General features: G+C 32.0%; 1 protein-coding gene and 2 long non-coding RNA genes across 3 annotated transcripts in view; all 3 read left to right on the top strand.

Moving 5' to 3' along the window:
* LOC127705979 (inactive phospholipase C-like protein 2) overlaps positions 1-15,509 on the top strand; it is a 78,874-nt gene extending 63,365 nt beyond the window's left edge. Inside the window, exons 17-27 of the mRNA XM_052210365.1 lie at positions 3,826-3,964; positions 4,426-4,572; positions 5,697-5,794; positions 6,239-6,340; positions 7,414-7,599; positions 8,079-8,147; positions 8,589-8,642; positions 9,481-9,573; positions 10,463-10,558; positions 10,937-11,032; positions 12,605-15,509. Coding sequence (XP_052066325.1) covers positions 3,826-3,964; positions 4,426-4,572; positions 5,697-5,794; positions 6,239-6,340; positions 7,414-7,599; positions 8,079-8,147; positions 8,589-8,642; positions 9,481-9,573; positions 10,463-10,558; positions 10,937-11,023 — 1,071 coding nt within the window. The 3' untranslated portion in view covers positions 11,024-11,032; positions 12,605-15,509. The remainder of the gene's footprint in view (positions 1-3,825; positions 3,965-4,425; positions 4,573-5,696; positions 5,795-6,238; positions 6,341-7,413; positions 7,600-8,078; positions 8,148-8,588; positions 8,643-9,480; positions 9,574-10,462; positions 10,559-10,936; positions 11,033-12,604) is intronic.
* On the top strand, positions 1,109-2,536 carry LOC127705981 (uncharacterized). The gene is made up of 3 exons (XR_007984136.1): positions 1,109-1,245; positions 1,393-1,588; positions 2,421-2,536. It is a non-coding gene; the product is annotated as an uncharacterized LOC127705981 (long non-coding RNA).
* Positions 15,510-15,512: 3 nt separating the features above from the next.
* On the top strand, positions 15,513-20,112 carry LOC127705980 (uncharacterized). Its single transcript, XR_007984135.1, has 2 exons — positions 15,513-17,258; positions 17,291-20,112. It is a non-coding gene; the product is annotated as an uncharacterized LOC127705980 (long non-coding RNA).
* Positions 20,113-21,712: the final 1,600 nt, after the last annotated feature.

Raw genomic sequence — 21,712 nt, 5'->3', positions numbered from 1 at the left:
TTGTTTATATCTATTGACATGAGCTCCCTTTCGATTTTTATAAATTTTAGATTTTACGTTTCCGAGTTACAGGGTTTTATTCATAAAAAAGGGGGATTTTCCAGTTTTCGGACAAAAACTCAAAAATGCTTTCAGCAGTTCTTATGAAACTATGGTGAATTGTTTATATCTATTTAAGTAAGCTCCCTTTAGAATTTTATAAATTTTACATTTTACATTTCTGAGTTGTGGGGTTTTATTCATTAAAAAAGGGGGGATTTTCCAGTTTTCGGACAATAACTCAAAAATGCTGTCAGCAATTCTCATGAAACTTTGGTGAATTGTTTATTGTCGAGCCTGTGACTTTTGTCGCAGAAAGCTCGACATAGGGATAGTGATCCGGCGGCGGCTACGGCGGCGGCGTTAGCTAACTTCTAAAAAGCTTTATATTTTAGAAGGTGGAAGGTCTGGATGCTTCATACTTTGTATATGGATGCCTCATGTTACGAAGTTTCCGTCAGTCACATGCCCAATGTCCTGTCATGTCATTTTCATGGTTCAGTGACTACTTGAAAAAAAAGTTAATATTTTTTGTAATGTTAAATTCTCTCTTATTATAAGTAATAGGATAACTATATTTGGTATGTGCGTACCTTGCAATGTCCTCATGCCCGTCAGACAGTTTTCACTTGACCTCGTCCTCATTTCATGGATCAGTGAACAAGGTTAAGTTTTGGTGGTCAAGTCCATATCTCAGATACTATAAGCAATAGGTCTAGTATATTCGGTGTATGGAAGGACTGTAATGTGTACATGTCCAACTGGCAGGTGTCATCTGACCTTGACTTCATTTTCATGGTTCAGTGGTTATAGTTACGTTTTTGTGTTTTGGTCTGTTTTTCTTATACTGTATGCAATAGGTCTACTATATTTGGTGTATGGAATGATTGTAAGGTGTACATGTCTAGCTGGCAGGTGTCATCTGACCTTGACCTCATTTTCATGGTTCAGTGGTCAAAGTTAAATTTTTGAGTTTTGGTCTTTTTTTCTAATACTATATGCAATATAGTTCAACTATATTTGGTATGTGCGTACCTTGCAAGGTCCTCATGCCCGTCAGACAGTTTTCACTTGACCTCAACCTCATTTCATGGATCAGTGAACAAGGTTAAGTTTTGGTGGTCAAGTCCATATCTCAGATACTATAAGCAATAGGTCTAGTATATTCAGTGTATGGAAGGACTGTAAGGTGTACATGTCCAACTGGTAGGTGTCATCTGACCTTGACCTCATTTTCATGGTTCAGTGGTTATAGTTAAGTTTTTGTGTTTTGGTTTGTTTTTCTTATACTGTATGCCATAGGTCTACTATCTTTGGTGTATGGAATGATTGTAAGGTAAACATGTCTAGCAGGCAGGTGTCATCTGACCTTGACCTCATTTTCATGGTTCAGTGGTCAAAGTTAAGTTTTTGAGTTTTGGTCTTTTTTTCTAATACTATATGCAATATAGTTCAACTATATTTGGTATGTGCGTATCTTGCAAGGTCCTCATGCCCGTCAGACAGTTTTCACTTGACCTCGACCTCATTTCATGGATCAGTGAACAAGGTTAAGTTTTGGTGGTCAAGTCGATATCTCAGATACTATAAGCAATAGGTCTAGTATATTCGGTGTATGGAAGGACTGTAAGGTGTACATGTCCAACTGGCAGGTGTCATCTGACCTTGACCTCATTTTCATGGTTCAGTGGTTATAGTTAAGTTTTTGTGTTTTGGTCTGTTTTTCTTATACTGTATGCCATAGGTCTACTATATTTGGTGTATGGAATGATTGTAAGGTGTACATGTCTAGCAGGCAGGTGTCATCTGACCTTGAACTCATTTTCATGGTTCAGTGGTCAAAGTTAAGTTTTTTGAGTTTTGGTCTTTTTTTCTAATACTATATGCAATAGTTCAACTATATTGGGTGTATGGAAATATTTTATGATCTATTTGGCAGTCACAAAGGTTTTATTTGACCTTGACCTCATTTTCAAGGTTCATTGCTCAGTGTTAAGTTTTTGTGTTTTGGTCTGTTTTTCTTAAACTATTAGCAATAGGTCAACTATATTTGTTGTATGGAAGAATTGTTAGCTGTACATGCCTGCCTAGCATGGTTCATCTGACCTTGACCTCATTTTCATGGTTTATTGGTCAATAATTAGTTTACTTGGTTAATGTTAAGTTTATGTGACAGTTGTAATAAAGCTTTATATTTAGGACTATCAACATAATATCAATGATTAGTAAAGAAGGCGAGACATTTCAGCGTGTGCACTCTTGTTTGTAATACTGTATGCAATAGGTCAACTATTTTTGGTGTATGGAAATATTTTATGATCTATATGCAGTCACGCAGGTTTCACTTGACCTCGACCTCATTTCATGGATCAGTGAACAAGGTTAAGTTTTGGTGGTCAAGTCCATATCTCAGATACTATAAGCAATAGGTCTAGTATATTCGGTGTATGGAAGGACTGTAAGGTGTACATGTCCAACTGGCAGGTGTCATCTGACCTTGACCTCATTTTCATGGTTCAGTGGTTATAGTTAAGTTTTTGTGTTTTGGTCTGTTTTTCTTATACTGTATGCAATAGGTCTACTATATTTGGTGTATGGAATGATTGTAAGGTGTACATGTCTAGCTGGCAGGTGTCATCTGACCTTGACCTCATTTTCATGGTTCAGTAGTCAAAGTTAAGTTTTTGAGTTTTGGTCTTTTTTTCTAATACTATATGCAATAGTTCAACTATATTTGGTGTATGGAAATATTTTATGATCTATTTGTCAGTCACGCAGGTTTTTTTTTTACTTTGACCTCATTTTCAAGGTTCATTGCTCAGTGTTAAGTTTTTGTGTTTTGGTCTGTTTTTCTTAAACTATAAGCAATAGGTCAACTATATTTGTTGTACGGAAGAATTGTTAGCTGTACATGCCTGCCTAGCATGGTTCATCTGACCTTGGCCTTATTTTCATGGTTCATTGGTCAATGTTTAGTTTACTTGGTTAATGTTAAGTTTATGTGACAGTTGTAATAAAGCTTTATATTTAGGACTATCAACATAATATCAATGATTAGTAAAGAAGGCGAGACATTTCAGCGTGTGCACTCTTGTATCTATTGATGTAAGCTCCCTTTTGATTTTCATAAATTTTTAATATGACATTGAGAATTAATTGAACTTTATTTGTTTATAGTCTGACAACAGATTTACTAAGTATTGCACAACAGCACAGTGTATTGCACAACAGCAAGAAATCTTTAATTGAATATAAATTCAATTCATATAACCAATTTCAAGTTCTTTGACTACATTTATTCAGAAACCTGTAATATGTCAAATATTTAATTACAATCCAAATTCAGACCTGTATCAAGCTTGAATATTGTGTCCATTTTTGCCCCAACTGTTCAGGGTTGGACCTCTGCGGGCGTATCTAGCTGCGCTCAGCGAAGCAGTTTATTTTTTAATTATGTCAAAATGACCGTCTCTTGAGGAAGCCTTGAAAACTAAAAGTAGATGACTGTTTCATGCTTTTCCCAGACGGACAATGTCCGGTAAATTTATAAATGTCCGGAATATATGACCGTTTTGGAAGCCATGATGGCGCAGCTCTTTATTTTAATATTCATCCCTTATTAACTTCATGGAATGGATTAACAATAGTGAGCAAATATGTTTAATATGTAAATACATATGTAAAATGATAGATAAATTAATGTGTGTTATATTTGGTTCATACAAAGTAATGGATAGGAAATCTCATTATCTCATCTTATCATACCTGGAATTTATATTTTTATAGGTGATTAGTGGTCAGCATTTTCCTAAACCTAAAGGATCAGGATCCCGAGGAGATGTGACAGATCCATATGTTACCGTAGAAATATTTGGTATTCCTGCCGACTGTGCTGAGGAGAGAACCAAAACTGTTCCACATAATGGTAATTCTTGTATAAATAAAGTTATTTTTCAAATGACAAACATTGGGGCTTCCAATTAAAACCATAAACAGTTATTGAAAAATCACTATAAACTCATAAGGGTCATATGATCAATTGTCAATATTGGGGATTCAAAGAGGGAACCAAAAATTCATCAAAATCATTATTGCAAAATCATTAAAAACACACAAGGGTCAGGAGGTCAAATCACAAACTTTGGGGATTTGAAACAGAGAGTCTAAACTGTACTACAAAATGATTATTGCAGCATTACCAAATTGATAAGGATCATATAGGTGTCCTTATTAAAAACTCGTAAAAGCCAGAATGTGACTAAAATAAAATAAGTTGAGACAATTTTTTTTTTATTCTTGTGTTTAAAAATTTTGGACTTGTTTGGTTTTACATATTTTTTTAAGAGAATTTGACTTTAGTTACATCTATCATACTTTATTTTCTAGGTATAAATCCTATATTTGACGAGAGTTTTGAGTTCCAGATTAACTTGCCAGAATTAGCATTAGTACGTTTTGCAGTACTAGATGATGACTACATTGGAGATGAGTTCATAGGTCAATATACAATACCATTTGAATGTATGCAAACAGGTAATATATACCATCCTTACATACTGATATTAACCAACACACAAGTAAATCCATACTAGATACATCATGCCAAATGTTAATATGCCTATTCTAAGTCAAGAACCTCAACTATAGTTGTATTTAGTTTCATCTCAATGTTTTTTATTCTTTATGGAATGACAACAGACTTTAGCCCTCTTTTGATTTAGGGGTTCCTGTACTTTAGGGTTAGGTGTGGTTAGTTCTAGGTTAGGGTTAGGTATGGTGGTTAGGTGTGGTTAGTTCTAAGTTAGGGTTAGGTGTGGTTAGTTCTAGGTTAGGGTTAGGTATGGGTAAGTTTAATGTTAGGTTTAGGGTAATGGTTAGTTTTGTATAGCTTTATTTGGGTTGGAACCCAAAAAGTAAAAGAAAACTCAGATAATATTGATTGTTTTTATTCACAACTTTTCTATGCTCAGAGTCATTTAGAGCTTTAAATAATTTATAGACCATTATCTGTTATTAAAAATTTTTTTGACCTAGATGTTTTATTTTGTTTTTTTGTTGGGTTGATGTCTCACTTGCAAACACCACATATCTCTGTCTAATTCATTTACATATTGTTATTCACCTGTGTGCCATATTTTACTTATAACATATGAAAGTGAGAAAAAGACGTTGTCCAGGTTTATAGAAGAAAGGAGTCATTTATGTAATAAAGAAGTTTTATAGTTTCTTTGTAGTTGTAAAAATTGAACATTTTTATGCCCCCACAGCTGTAGAGGTGGTATTAAGTGTTACCCTTGTCTGTTCTTCTGTACATCCCAAAATTAGTTCTGTTCTCTAACTTTATTTTGCCTCAAACTTATACACAATGCTTATTACTCCAAAACACATATCAAGTTCAAATTTGGGTTGCGTCACTTTTACCGTTCTTGAGTTATGTCCCTTTATAACGTTATATGCAAGAAGGGGCATCATCTGTGTCCATGTTCTCCATATATTTTAACTAAATATAGTTTTCCAAAATAAAGGCATTGAGTGTATTAGTAAAGAAGGAAGTAAATATATTTCCTAAAAGATTTGCTGTATGAAATGCATAGGAAACTCAAAGAAATGAAAAATCAATTGATTGTGGTCAAAAATATGTTTTATTTCCATTTCAGGTTATAGACACATTACTATGCTTTCAGCCAGTGGTGATCCTATAGAAAATTGTTCTTTATTTGTACACGTTGCCATTACAAATAAAAGAGGGGGAGGGGTAAGCTAATTTCCATGTTAAGATACAAATAGATATATAGACCACAGCAGTGGTGTTCTTCCATGACGTGACACACTTGTAATTAAATGGCTTGTGAAAATTGGTTTATTTTACAGTATTTGAAGCATGTGGTGTGGTATTTTTATGAATTTGCAATTCAGGAAGATATATAAATTAAGAACATGATTACTGAAAATTAAACAATACAGGCTTCACCTTTAAAAGTTAAGTTTAGATGGTTAAATTTCTTCAGTAAAAATTTAAGCAAAATCTTGGCTTTGATTCCTCCCAAAATAAAATGAATGAATTTCCCCACTCATCTTCCTTCCACATTTTTATCAACTATAAACATAAGTATTTCAACAATAGAATACTAGTAAAAAATTATTTCATTGCAAATTTATTACTACAAAAAAAGTAAAAATACATGATTTTGTTGAACAGAAAAGTCACAGAAGAGGGATGTCGGTGAAGAAAACAAAGAGAAAGAAAGATTACACAAGTATGAAGTCTGTTGGTGTTAAAAGTGTGGATGAAACATTCAAGGTAATTCATGTTGAAAGAATTCTTTTTAAGGCTAGAATTAACCAGCTTTATGGTTTCAAAGGATTATGTGAAGAAGATATTCACAGAATTTTTTTTCAGGTTATTCAAGAATAATTGCACTGAAAATAGGTCTTTGATATTATACTGGTCAGAGTTGTTAATTCTGACTTGATACAATATCAATAGAACATGTGTTATCTGATTAATTGTTATTTGAATGTTTTAATTATTTGAATAAGTATTAAAAGAGATGTATGTGCATTGTCTGGTCAGTTAAATACCTTAAAATATAGATAACGTTTGATTCTCACTGTCGCCCCAACAAATATGTTAGAGTTATGCCCTTGACTTATTTTGAAAATGGCAAAAACAAATTCTTATTGTAACATTTATTTGCTTTGAGCTAGGATGTTATAATAAAGTATCTACTATGAATTTGTATTCATATTCAATTACAAATTTGTTGCATTAACTGTTCCAGAGTTATTGCCCTTAAAAAAATAAGGAGGTGTGATATGATTACCAATGAGACAACTATCCATAAAAAGACCAAAGGACAAGGATGTTATAACTATAGGTCACTACACAGCCGTCAACAATGAGCAAACTTATACAGTATAGGAAGCTATAAAAACAACAGATAACAAGCTATAAAAAGCGACAGATAAAAGCTTAAAAAAACAACAGATAACAGGCTATTAAAAGCAACAGATAACAACATGTATAACAAAATAGCAGAGAGCACTTATGGCCTGATTGAAACTTAAAACATTTAATAAAAAACAGTTATGACAGACAGCAACTATTATGCCTATTTAACTTTTACAACTTAATGCAGTGAATGTACTTGTTCATGATACATGTTCATTAATGAGTGCTAGATTGAATGTATGACAAATATTATCTTAGTTTTGACATAAACAAAGTTCCAATCCAAGCAAAGTGCTTTATATACTCATTTTTTACCTAACTGAATATAGAATATGAGAGAACTGAAATTGATTTCTCAGCAAAACATGAAAATTCAATAATGAGATTGATGGAGTTTCTTCAACAATGAATATATTTTGTAGGTAGCAATACAGCCTTTGAGGGATGGTACAGATTTACGGGACTCTGTTCAGCTGGCTTTGGCAGAGTTTAAAGAAATCTGTGGATTGTCCCCCATAGCTAATATAAAACAGTGTATCCGTCTCCTAGCAACCAGAGTATCTAACTCATCGGAGCAGGCCTCCTTAAACCTTATTATGAAGGGAGATGTGAGTATCTAATTTAATGGAGCATCCCTTCTCATAATATGTAGTGTGAGATCCGTCACATAAGAACCCAACATCGCTTTAATTAATTTACTTTCTGAAAATTATGGTAGAAAAAGTTTTAAGATATCTATTTGGCTTTCAGTAACCTCATGTTACACAAATTCAAACACAAACATTAAAAAAAACCAAACATCCACAGATATCAAAAGGCTTAACAAAACAAGGAGCATTTTTTGAAGGGTTAGACATACCTACAGTTTACTAATGTCATGATACTCATGGTAAAATACAGAAGTCAGTCAAGTGGAGTATAAGTTAAATATGAGAGGAAAGAAATCATTCGTGGTCATCATTGACAAATATTTAATAACAGTCATCCAGGTCAAGATGGCAACAGGTTACATGAATTCAACTCTTGAGTAAATGGTATAAGGGAGATAATTATCATTTAGAATTATTTATGATGTTCTATGTTTCAGTATCCCTATTTAGAAGCTCAAGGAAATCTTCCAGATATATTAAAGAAAGCTCTAATATCTTTTGATGAGGTAATATATGTTTACAATATTCAATTAGTTATTGTAATCCCCTGATGAGTTTGATTTTAGTCAAATGCAGGTGTATATGTTACCAGTGTTTCAGCTTGATCCTTTTCAGAGGGCACAACACACACATTATTTTTTACTGACACCCTATTCCTTTTTTATGCCTGTTGAAGACAGGACATATTATAGTATACCATTATCTGTGTGTCTGTCCATCCTTCCGCCAACACTTCATACGAAAACTCACATTAGCTTTAACAAATGCTCATGATATTTTAACTGAGCAGTAGGATTATAAGAAGAAAGCTTGCATTTCAATTATGAAACTTTTTAGCATTGTTGTTACAGAGTAAAAAACTTATCAAAGATACAAGACTTATAATTTTGTGAGCCAATGATGTATGGTTATGTTTTGATTATTTTAGTTATTTGTTTTCATTTTAGCTGGTAGCAGAGTGTAAAAATTTGATAGACCAAGCAGATGGAGTTTATGAAAGGGTAACTATCTTATATCGTTATATATCTTTATGTGGAAGTCATTCAATGTCTCATATCATGATAAATTTATATCTGCACTTCAACTGTGTTTTTTTTAAAGTTATACAGTCCAACCTGTATTAATCAGTCACTCTTTGGAACTATCAAAAGTGACTGCTCAAGAGAGGTGACCTTTTAAACAAGTGACCTTTTAAACAAAGGTCCGAAAAAATACTGATTTTGACATCACCTGTGCCTGGGATCAATACAAATTGTTTTAATGTTTTCAGTTGGTAGAGTTATCGTACTTGCTTAAAATTGGAAGACAAATTTGAAGTATATTAATAGTTGTGGAGAAATAAGTTGTTGATACAGTTTTGATGAGTTCACAATTTAACTTCCATTACGGATCTCATTTGCAAGTGGGTTTTGACTTTCATTTTAAATTTCAATACTGATTTTGTCATAATTATTTTGGTAGTTCAAACCATTATTAAATGTTGAAAAGACGATTTTGTGTGGAAACCATGTGACCACTGACTGCGTTAGACAGGTGACCACTGAAACGAGTTAAATTATATAGATAAAACAATTGGGAGGGTCTGAAAGTGACCGCTGAAACAAGGTGACCGTTATGGCAGGTTTGACTGTATTTGTATTTTCCATACTATTATTGTCAATGTTTGAAAAAAGTGATATTATAAGAACCCACAGCTCAAGACATATTTATTGTCTGATCAACTAGATGCTTTTCCTGACCCATTTGTGAAAAGCCATACAGACCAGAATGGAAATTTGTATTGACATATCTCTTCTGTATTAAATATTCACATAAAACTTGTATGTAATATTTTTACAGTTAATCCATTCTCAGAGAGCTGGACTAGAGTGGCATGAAGATTTAGAAAATGTTTGTACAAATGCTGGACTTAAAGGGAAGAAATTAACCAAGGTATTTTAAAGGTTTTATTTTATTGTACCATTAGAACATAATGAACCCAAGTAGGTTAGTTAGACATATCTAATTTAGTAAGGTTTAGCTGCAATGGTTGCTGTTACCAAAGATAGAAAGTAAAAAAAGAGTTTTTGATGGTAATGTCATATACTTTGACCAAGAAAAATTAGTAATTCTTTGGAATGATATCAATTTATCACATTAAGGGCTGTTCTCAAAAAGCATACATTGGACCTAAGGAAGGCACTTAAAAATTACAAATACAGGAGGGTGGCTTTATACAGTGAATATGCAAAAGAAGTTTTAAAATTGCATTTATAGGTTGTCAATTTCATTTTCAAAGTGACTTCCCTGTGTACCATGTATGCTGTAATGGAACAGCCAGTATTGGTGATAGGAAATGGGGGCTTTAAGGTTTACCCTTGTCCATCCGTACACCTCCAAATTGGTTTCCGTTCTCTAACTTGAGTTTGCCTGAACCAAATGTTATGAAACTTATACATAATGCTTATTACAACCAAACACAGATCAAGTTCAAATTTGGGTAGTCACTTTCACCGTTCTCTAGTTATGTCTTTTTACTAATGGAAAAACTGCTGAATTTGCTGTATTTTTACAACCAGGGGCATCTTTGTCCATCCATCTATGTTTGATGGACACATTCTTCTTTTATTTATAATAGCTTCTTCTGTCTCTTTTTAAAGTATTTTTTGTGTGATTAATAAGTGAAAACTGTTTTTTCCAAATAATGCTGCAGTCAAGCTTATATGGAAAATCACTTATATTCAATAAGGGCTGATTACTCTTGAGACGAATGACATTTACTGATTTTTAGCAATCATCAATCATATCAATGAATCACATTTATTTATTGCTTTATTTTAAGGCTATGGAAAACTTTGCATGGAATATCCGAGTCCTCAAGGGTCAGGCAGACCTACTAATGCAAGCTAAGCATGACTGTAAAGAATATCTTAGACAGGTAAGTTACAAATCTAATCTTAGACAGGTAATTTTTCCAATTTTGAAGACTTAGGAATTTACTAACTTTTCAGCAAAGTTTTCAAAAGACCGTATGAATTTTGTGTACCTGTAATCAACTTCTGTGATCCTTGAAACTTTACAGTACGGACATCTATTGAAGTTGTGCACCTCCCGTGATAGATTTGTTTGATATGAATATTTTCCTCAATTTCTATATTTTACATTTCCTTATACTTATTATAAATCATTTTCCATTGATTAAGAAACCATCTACACAACCATGCCATTTTAGTCTTTGATCAATCTTTTTGTGATGAAGATTGTAGTATTGATATAGAATGTCTGGAATAAATACAATGTTTGTTTTATTTATTAGATCGTAGAGACATCTGGTTCTACTGGTCTGAGGAAGGAAAGTGATGCTGATGATGAGGACCTAGATATTCAGAACAGTCCACTTTGAATACGTCAGGTAAGCTTCACTTTGAATAGGTCAGGTAAGCTTCACTTTGAATAGGTCAGGTAAGCTTCATATTTTAGATAACTCAGATTTGTATGCCCTACAGAGTCATGAAATGTTAACCATCCCAGTCTTGCTTCATTCCAAAATCTAACAGCTTTTCAGATTTTTGGGTTAATCCTGTAGATATTAGGCTGATAAGTGATCTGTAAGTGTGTAATAGTGAGGTAGTGTTTTAGTTTCGGATGACCAACCTTTCTAAGAATTATGGCACTTTAACTCACACAATTTTATGAATTGTACACATGTGCAGATTTTTTTCCTCATGCCTGAAGATGTTTAGCTGAATTTTGATACAATCATGTGTGATTATGTTATACAGATAGATTTCAATTTTGTTTGTAAGCAGAGGCATTAAGGTTGTCTTATAACAACCAGTTATAAAAACTTCAATCTTTAAAATGTCATACTGTAAATTCAGAAATTATTGCAAGCATTTATTATTCCTGTTTTGACATGACTAATAAAAATTTGGAGTCAATTATTGCACTTCCAAGTAAATTTTAATATAGATATTTCTCTAATGGTTGTAATCTGTTAACTTTCTAGCATGAAGATATTTTTCACGAAGTGTGATCGAAAAAGTCATACAAAAGATTCATTAATTTGATTGGCTTATCCAGCTTCGTGAAATGATATTGTGGCATATCCATTAGTTAAAGGTTAGGTCATTGATGACTTTCAAAAGGTCTGAACAACGTTTACTTTTCTACATTGGCTAGAGGTATAGGGGGAGGGTTGAGATCTCATAAACATGTTTAACCCCGCCGCATTTTTGCGCCTGTCCCAAGTCAGGAGCCTCTAGCCTTTGTTAGTCTTGTATTATTTTTAATTTTAGTTTCTTGTGTACAATTTGGAGTTTAGTATGGCGTTCATTATCACTGAACTAGTATATATATTTGTTTAGGGGCCACCTGAAGGACGCCTCCGGGTGTGGGAATTTCTCGCTGCATTGAAGACCTGTTGGTGACCTTCTGCTGTTGTCTGTTCTATGGTCGGGTTGTTGTCTCTTTGACACATTCCCCATTTCCATTCTCAATTTTACATATGCAATTTCTTCAATAAAATAGATATTGGGTAATGGGATATTTTTGGCTGACATTTTGAGTATCTGATTTGCCAGAGTATACTGTTTATGAATATTTCGTCACAATTAGTCAGCAACATTGAGCAATTAGCAAGCAATAGCTGACAGTACATTTTGTTTTACAATTGGAAGGAAAAGCTTGATTCTACAATTCAAAATATTATGAATTTGTTATTAATGAAAGACGAACAAGTGAGTGAAAATGAACACCTTATTTAACAATGCCCTACAAATCATTATAAAACAACATATGATTAATATCACGAATATTCGATTCTGAAGTCTTCAAATTCGTCACTCGATTTTTTTTTCAGAAAACTAAAACCACGAATTTAAGAACCCATGAACATGTAACTTTTGCTGAAACCATGAAAATTGATACCCACGAATAAAAATACTTTCACAGTAATTAAATATGTTGATTGTTTTTATTTCAGAAACGGACTAGATGTAGTCCATGAAGGTCACATAATGAGTAAAACAAACCAGACAATGTCCTCATCAAGGAAGACAATTCTAGTGTAGATTGGTGTCATAGATTTTAAGTTCTAGACATGAAGAGTTTGAGGCTCTACAATAATGCCAGATTCTCCATTACATATATGGTGCATCATTTTATATACTGATAACAAAACCTGGTGTTATATCAGTTAACCTTCAGACAAGTAGCTATTGTAACTGATTGGCAAAAAAATAATTATAATGGTATAAATTATACATTGTACAAATAATCTTTATTATAGAGCCTTTGAAATGAAGTAATGTAACAATTAGAGTTGCTTCTCCTTATTGATCTGTTTGCTATAGATTGACATTTATAATTCAGTGTAATTGACAATATTTATGATTTGCTTGTGTTCAAATATATAAAAATGGTGATGTATCTAAAGGGAGATAATTTCATAATAAGGACAAAAACAAGAAAAGAATAATGACGAAGGTCAAAAACTGGGTTGCTCAAGATGTTGCCTGTCGGTTCATTTATTGCTTGTTATATTTATTTTGTTTATGTTTGTATGTTAATTATGTTAATTAATTTTGTTCAGGGTAGAAATGATACAAGTGTTAAGTAGGTAGAATTCATACAATGAAGCATGGTAGTAATTAATTCTGTCTCAGGTACAATTCCTTTTTCTTCTCTTTATGGGTTTTCCTGGTCATGTATTAAACTTTGTCCCATATTCAAATCATGTTTGTTCTTTTCGTGGTGGTTCATTGTCAAATTTTGTCAAATTTGTTTACGTACATGTTTAATCCTCTATGTTCTCTCCGAGGTGTTTCATTGAACATTGTCCTGAGAAAATTTGTGATTGTCTTCTCCGCAGAGTTTATGGTCAAATTTTAAAACTTTGTTTCAATACATGTTTAATCCTCTTTGTTCTCTTCGTGGTATTTTGTCAAACTTTGTCTTAGAGTACAATTCCTGTTTGTCTTCTCCATTGTGTTTCAGTTCTAAGCAGAAATAGATATTACTTCAATTCACTTTCACAGACTTGTATGTGTTAACCATCCATTTTAATGCCCCACCTACGATAGTAGAGGGGCATTATGTTTTTCGGTCTGTGGGTCCATTCGTCCGTTCGTCCGTCTGTCCCACTTCAGGTTAAAGTTTTTGGTCAAGGTAGTTTTTGATGAAGTTGAAGTCCAATCAACTTGAAATTTTGAACACATGTTCCCTATGATATGATCTTTCTAATTTTAATGCCAAAATAGAGTTTTGACCCCAATTTCACGGTCCACTGAACATAGAAAATGATAGTGCGAGTGGGGCATCTGTGTACTATGGACACATTCTTGTTTAATAAGGCTACCTATTTTGTTTCCAGATTTATAATATAAAGCAATGTATCCGAGCTAGCACAAACTATGTCCTGTGTTCTTGCACCTAAAAAGTAAGTGGCATAATCAGGTGAAGTTGTGTGGAATCTGACAGTAATGTTTGACTTTGTAACATTGATGTCAAAAAATGGATCGCAAAAAAGATGGTTAAAGAATGAAAATTGTTAATAGCTTACATTCATCAATCTTCAGCCATGTTAACACAATTTTCATCAACAGAGAACTCTGTCTGTCCTTGCTTTAGGAGTTTTCCAAATATTCAAAATTTTATATGATTTTTTTTTTATGATAATTGATTACATTTTAAGTAATCAGTCATTAATTTTTTCAGATATTTAATAGATTGTTTTATTTTTTAGTCATGTGATACAATGTTTAACACATAATAATATAGACATGTGTTCAGATAAACAGTAGTATACAAATGAATCTCATCCATTTTTTATTTCTTTAATCATGTATAAAAGTCGTTTAATTAGTGTGTAATGAATCATTAGTGCTATATATATCTATCTATGTATATGTTATAATTTGTATGTTTATATAAAAAAATCTAGTATTTAGTAAAGCTAAGTTGAAAATGTGTATGAACTTGTGTCCAAAGAAGTACAGTATGCAACTATTCGTAGATATAAAATTCACCATTATCAGTGATTATATAATAGCAATTATTAGATATACATTCTCTGATTCTTTAACGAATTTCTTGAATCTGTTTTTATTAAAAGATTAGAATGTCATTAAACAAAAAGCAAATTTAGAAAAGTTTTCAATTAAACAAATCTGTTATTTCTTGTTTAGTCAATTTCTGTTATGTACTAAGGGAGGTAATTCTGATTTATTTTTGTATTTAACAGTATTCTATCCATACACAGTTTTGAGAAAAATTTGGTGGGACAAAATAAAATCATCAAATCATGGCTTTTCCCAGTTGATAATTGGACAATTAACTTATTTTTATAAGTCAACGATGTTATTATAATACCTGTGACATATAGTGGTCAATACATTTCGGACACTATCTTTTAATCTAGTCTTATGTAAATTATAGAATCTCAGAAAGATAAAGTTTTGTTTTAAATATTTGTTTGTGGTGGTACTTAGTTTGATTTTTGTGTTGTTTGCTCTTTTAACTAGAGTTACAACCAGTGTATGTATTTACAATTGACAGCCAGATAATTGTCTTGCCTGAGATAATTGTCTTGGCTGAGATAATCGTCTTGCCTGAGATAATTGTCTTGCCTGAGATAATTGTCTTGCCTGAGATAATTGTCTTGCCTGACATAATTGTCTTGACTGAGATAATTGTCTTGCCCGATATGATTGTCTTGGCTGAGATAATTGTCTTGCCTGAGATAATTGTCTTGGCTGAGATGATTGTCTTGCCTGATATGATTGTCTTGGCTGAGATAATTGTCTTGCCTGAGATGATTGTCTTGCCTGAGATAATTGTCTTGGCTGAGATATTTGTCTTGGCTGAGATAATTGTCTTGCCTGAGATAATATGATTGTTTTGACTGAGATAATTGTCTTGGCTGAGATGATTGTCTTGGCTGAGATAATTGTCTTGCCTGAGATAATTGTCTTGCCTGATATGATTGTCTTGGCTGAGATAATTGTCTTGGCTGAGATGATTGTCTTGCCTGAGATGATTGTTTTGACTGAGATAATTGTCTTGCCTGAGATGATTGTCTTGGCTGAGATAATTGTCTTGCCTGAGATAATTGTCTTGCCTGAGATAATTGTCTTGGCTGAGATAATTGTCTTGCCTGAGATGATTGTTTTGCCTGAGATGATTGTCTTGCCTGAGATGATTGTCATGAAGCAAGACACTGGTGTTACTGTTATAGTGACATCAACATCACAAACACCAAATGTAAAGTTTTCTCTTAAGTACATACTTTAGTCAGTCTTATTTCTTTGACTTAGTAACCTTTGTATTGTTAACATATTTGTTTTAATTAAATGTGTTAATTTAAAAGTACTTCTAAAAGACTATTCTTATTGTAAACCTGTTGCATTGACATTCCTGCATTTCATCTTTAAGTTGAGCATTAAGCTCCACCCCTTAGTCATCCATTAGTGAATGTCAGAGCATTAAGCTCCACCTCTTAGACATCCTTCAGTGACTGTTAGAGCATTTAGCTCAACCACTTGAGTCATTTTTCAGTGAATGTCAGAGCATTAGGTTCCATACTTTAGTCATCCTGCAGTGACTAAGAGTATTAAGCCCCACCCCTTAGTCCTCCTTCAGTGACTGTAAGAGGATAAGGTTCCATCCTTTAGTCATCCTTCAGTGACTTAGAGCATTAAGCCCCACCCCTTAGTTCTCCTTCAGTGACTGTGAGAGGATAAGGTTCCATCCTTTAGTCATCCTTCAGTGACTTAGAGCATTAAGCCCCACCCCTTAGTTCTCCTTCAGTGACTGTGAGAGGATAAGGTCCATCCTTTAGTCATCCTTCAGTAACTTAGAGAAATAAGCCCCACCCCTTAGTTCTCCTTCAGTGACTGTGAGAGGATAAGGTTCCATCCTTTTGTCATCCTTCAGTAACTTTAGAAGTTTATTATTGTGTAATTGTTAGATTCATTCAAACTTTGGCTCAGTATTGTTAACCTTGCTTGTAGATAGGACAGCTAATATGTAGGAAACACAGATTTGAGTGTATTTATACCTCCCATTCTATTTTCACATGTTAGGTACTTGACCAAGATTTGTTACTTTTATTAACAGCAGTAAAGTACATGACCAAGTAGTCAACAACCACATGGCATTTATACATGTATTGGAAAAATGGCTATCAATCAAGAAATAGTTCATTCAGTTTTTTTTATTTTGCTGAAAATACATTTATTTATTGTATATTTGATGTTTTTGTTGAGATTTTCTGTATGTGTTTTATTTTTGATGTGTTAAGCTTGAAGCAGGTATAATTATTTAGTCTTATTTTATTTTAACCTGTATATATATATATATATATCATGCCAGATGACAAATTTTGCCAAACATTTTGTCTTTCATTTTATTAAATGTGCTTATTTTTAAATAGCTGAATATAATTTTATTTTATGACCCTTGTTAATTATATTTTATTTGTTTAAAGTACAGTCTGGTGCAGTTATAACCCCACCTGTGTTCTATTAAATGTACTTTATCAATATTTATTTGGATTAATTTATTTTCTGATCAGTCTTGATGTTCCCTTTTTTATTCTTATGTATCATACCTTCTAAATTTTACACATGTTCACTTAGGTGAAATGTTACAGTTACACTTGTGCACTCAGGTGTAATGTTACAGTTACACATGTGTACTTATCTGTAAGGTTACAGTTACACATGTGTATTTAGCTGTAAGGCTACAGTTGCATATGTACACTTATGTGTAAGGTTAAAGTTACACATGTACACTTAGGTATAAGGTTACCCTTACACATGTACACTTATGTGTAAGGTTATAGTTAATTATGTACAATTAGGTGTTTGATTTCAGTTCACATATACACTTATGTTTATGGTTACATTCACACATGTACTCTTAAAGTAAGGTTACAGTTGCACATGTACACATATGTGTAAGGTTACATTTGCACATGTACACTGATATGTAATGTATCAGTTACACATGTATACTTATTTTTAAGGTTACAGTTACACATGTACACTAAGGTGTAATGTTACAGTTACACATGTACACTTATTTGTAGGTTATAGTAACACCATATGTATTTGTAAAGTAAATAACTTCATCTATCTAGTCATTCTGTTGTTTGTTATTATATTAATTTTGATGAATATTAGGTAATCCAACATTAATTATTACCTTTACTTAGGGTTTTATCTTTTCCTTCCTAAAAGAGAGTTATTTCAGAAATGAGAACAATAATTTAAATTTTGGGTTGATAAATATAGTATTTTTGTATATCACACAAATATTTTTTGAGAAATAGATAAAAACAAAAATCAAAATTAAAAGAATAATGATAATAATAAACGCATGTTCTTGACAAAACTGTGTTCATGTAACCAAAACCTGTCTCCTTGTTTCTTTACCTCAATTATTTTCTTTAATTTCTATGCGTGCATTAAATTAATAACCTATAAGAATTTTAACTTTTTTTCCCCTGCTTTGTTGAGCTGTTTTCATCACATCGTATCTCTCTGCTTTCTGAAAAAATACATGTCCCTTAGTCATTTCTGGGGTGACTTAGAATCACACTTTTTGTTAAACAGTCTTTAACAGTCTAGCTGAAATCAAAGATGGCCACCATGATTTATTTAATTTTGTGCTTAATTGGAATTATTTAAAGGCTCAATAAAGGAAAAAAATATAAGGGTATAATCAGTTTCACTTGCTCAATATGTCAAATAAAATGGCTACTTATATCTGAAATTTCCTCCTTACAAATTATTTTATTTACATACGTTGTACTTTAATCATTTGTATATTGCTCTTTTGTTGCTGTTCTCTAAAATTTATGATTTTGCTTTGTAAATTATGTAGTAAGACAGTAACCATGGTAACAACAACAGGTTTTGTGCAATCTTTTGATTTAAAGAAATCCAGATAGAGTACCTCAGAAATCATACTGAAATGGACAATTGTTTGATAAATAAATAGATATATATATATATATATAATGACATATTTTATATTATTCAGCAATTAATTTACTTGATGTAAGGGGGTTAGGCTAACTCTTTAAATTGAGTTTGTAAAAGGCAGTTTCATCAATGCTTCTAAAGATTTCATGTGAAACAGAATTAAATATTCTGTGTGACATAGAAGCTTAGAATATATTTATGAAAATGGTCGACTTAAACACAGTAGTGATTTTATAAGAGTTATGTCCCTTAACTACCTCCTTAATTTCATTTTAATGTAAGCTTAAGCATATTGCCTGCATAGCAAAAACCAGTTCAATATTCTATGATTTGTTACTCCAATGTCAGTTTTAATACATTTGTTTTGTATTTGATAGTATGCCTCGTATAGCATGACTGGTACCTGAATCAATTTATTTTCTTCATGATAACTTATATGTTGAGTATATTACTTAATAAGTAATTAATAAATAAATTGTAAAGTGCATCTTTTTTAGAATCTAAGAACTAGTTCATTTTTTGGTTATTATTTTTTTACATGTCAGTCAAATGCACTAGTCCTTCCAAGACATCATGTATTGATTTAAACATGAATAGCTCAATAACTCATTTTCATTATCAAATTTTAGGACATACATATATTGATATATTATTTTTTAAAGTAGGCATTTAAAGAATACTTTGTAGCTCTTACATACAATTTTCCTTTTTTTCTAATCCTTTGTCTCATGTCCCTTTTTTTAAAGGTAAATTAATATCTTAGTTGTCTCCCTTTTTTGATAGGTAAATGCATATTTTAGTTGTCTCTCTTATCTGATAGGTAAATTCCTATCTCAGTTGACTTTCTTTTCTGATGGGCTATTTCATATCTTAGTTGGCTCTCTTTTCTGAAGCTAAATTCATTTCTTAGTTGTTTCCCTTTTTGAAAGGCTATTTTAGATTTTAAGTTGTCTGGCTTTCCTGATAGGGTATTTTTGTATCTTAATTGTCTCCTATCTCTCTAGGTTATTTAATTTCTTTGATGTCAATATGGAGGTAAAATTTTTTGACATTTGATTCGTTAAAACATTTCTCAAAGCTGCCAATTTAATGATACCCAAAATTAATCTATTTTATTATTCCCTGTTTTAGAATTTCCATTCAAATCAATGAGTGACATAAAACAAAACAAAAATAAAAAATTCTATCTGAAAGGAAATTAAGAACAAACTATCAAAGGGAGGGAATTTTTTAAATGTAATCAGGAAGTAATTTACTAATTTCAATTTTGTTAGAAAACTTAGATTGTTTGTTACATATGTTGTTACTAATAAATATATTTGTTATCATCGACATGTGTTGCTATAGTTACAACATTGACCTTAACATTCTCATTCATAGCCTTTCATTCTTAGTTTAATTATTGCTGTTTAGAATATTGTGTATATAAGAATAACATCTTTAGTAGTTAATTGTGATACATCATGTTAATATTTTGCAGGCAATAAAATAACACTTAAATATTTATAGTCTTTTTCTTGTTAGGTCAGCTGGGCCAATCACTGTAAGCTTTTGCCATCATTTGGGTCTGTTGTTTTGCATTTTGAAAAAAAATGCAGTTAACCATAAGATGTTGCTTTCTAGCTCATATGGGATTTTCTGCCAATTGAAAAAAATGAAAACAAACCATTATAAATTGCATGCATCCGAAGCGCTTTTCTTGATTTACCTTCATCAGGAACGCTCAAAGCCTAATATTTGAAAGCCAAGGATAAGAACCAGAACTGTTGAAGAGCTATTTGACCAAAAAGAAATATGTTGAAGAGCTATAAGACAACAAAAAACCCAATTGAAAGTAAAAATTTAACTTGGGATACAATAGACATTTGATTTACTTAAGAGTTCCACTTGAAAATAAATACATTATCTCCATTATTGTATTATATGATATATGCAAATATCCTGTAAGTTGTCACAATTACTAGTCAACAAAGAGTACATAATCTCCATATATTTGTTAACATAAACACAAAATCTAAAAAAAAATATTATTTTATTCCAATTACTTTCCTTGCCATTTAGTTATATTGTTTTATTCCATTTACTTCCATTACCATTTAGTTATATTGTTTTATTCCATTTACTTCCATTGCCATTTAGTTATATTGTTTTATTCCATTTACTTCACTTGCCATTTAGTTATATTGTTTTATTCCAATTACTTCCCTTGCAATTTAGTTATGTTGTTTTATTCCAATTACCTCCCTTGCCATTTAGTTGTATTGTTTTATTCCAATTACTTCCCTTGCTATTTAGTTAATTGTTTTATTCCAATTACTTCCCTTGCCATTTAGTTATATTGTTTTATTCCAATTACTTTCCTTGCCATTTAGTTATATTGTTTTATTCCAATTACTTCCCTTGCAATTTAGTTATATTGTAACATCAGGATTTTAAAATTATTTAATGAATATCTTGACATAAATTAAAGTGTTTGAAGAAAATATATCAATGAAGTGGAATAAAAGTCTTATAGGATTGTAAGTATGCTTTATTTTATCTTCTTGCACTTTCACGACTTGACTGTAGCAGTTCGTTAAAATTTCTTACCAGTTGAACAGTTTGGTTTGATAAAACAAATTGCAATTTGGTCAGAATTTTGAATAAACGGCAATAGGTGTAAAGCTACACTTACAGTCAAGTATTTTTCTACAGCAGTTCCTTAAAATATCTGATGAGTTGAACAGTTTGGTTTGATAAATCAAATTGCAATTTGGTCAAAATTCCGTTCTCTAACTTTAGTCTGCCTGAACCAAATGTCATGAAACTTACACACAATGCTTATCACCCTTAAACACAGATCAAGTTCGAATTTGGGTGACGACACTTCTACATTTCTTTAGTTATGGCCCTTTATAATGTTATATGCAAATCGGGGCATCATCTGTGTCCCATGGACACATTCTCCATTTATTCCCTGATATAATAATGATTGGAACCAACTACCTGCCAATATCCTAATCCTAGCACATAGATCGGTCAACTCTTTCAAATCTTCAATCTCAAAATTTCAATATTAAATTCAGCTATATATAAAACCTATTATAAAAATTCCAATCTTGTGA

This window comes from Mytilus californianus, unplaced genomic scaffold, assembly GCF_021869535.1.
Source record: "Mytilus californianus isolate M0D057914Y unplaced genomic scaffold, xbMytCali1.0.p SCAF_6, whole genome shotgun sequence".
Classification (NCBI taxonomy): domain Eukaryota; kingdom Metazoa; phylum Mollusca; class Bivalvia; order Mytilida; family Mytilidae; genus Mytilus; species Mytilus californianus.
This window is presented reverse-complemented; position numbering and strand designations above follow the sequence as displayed.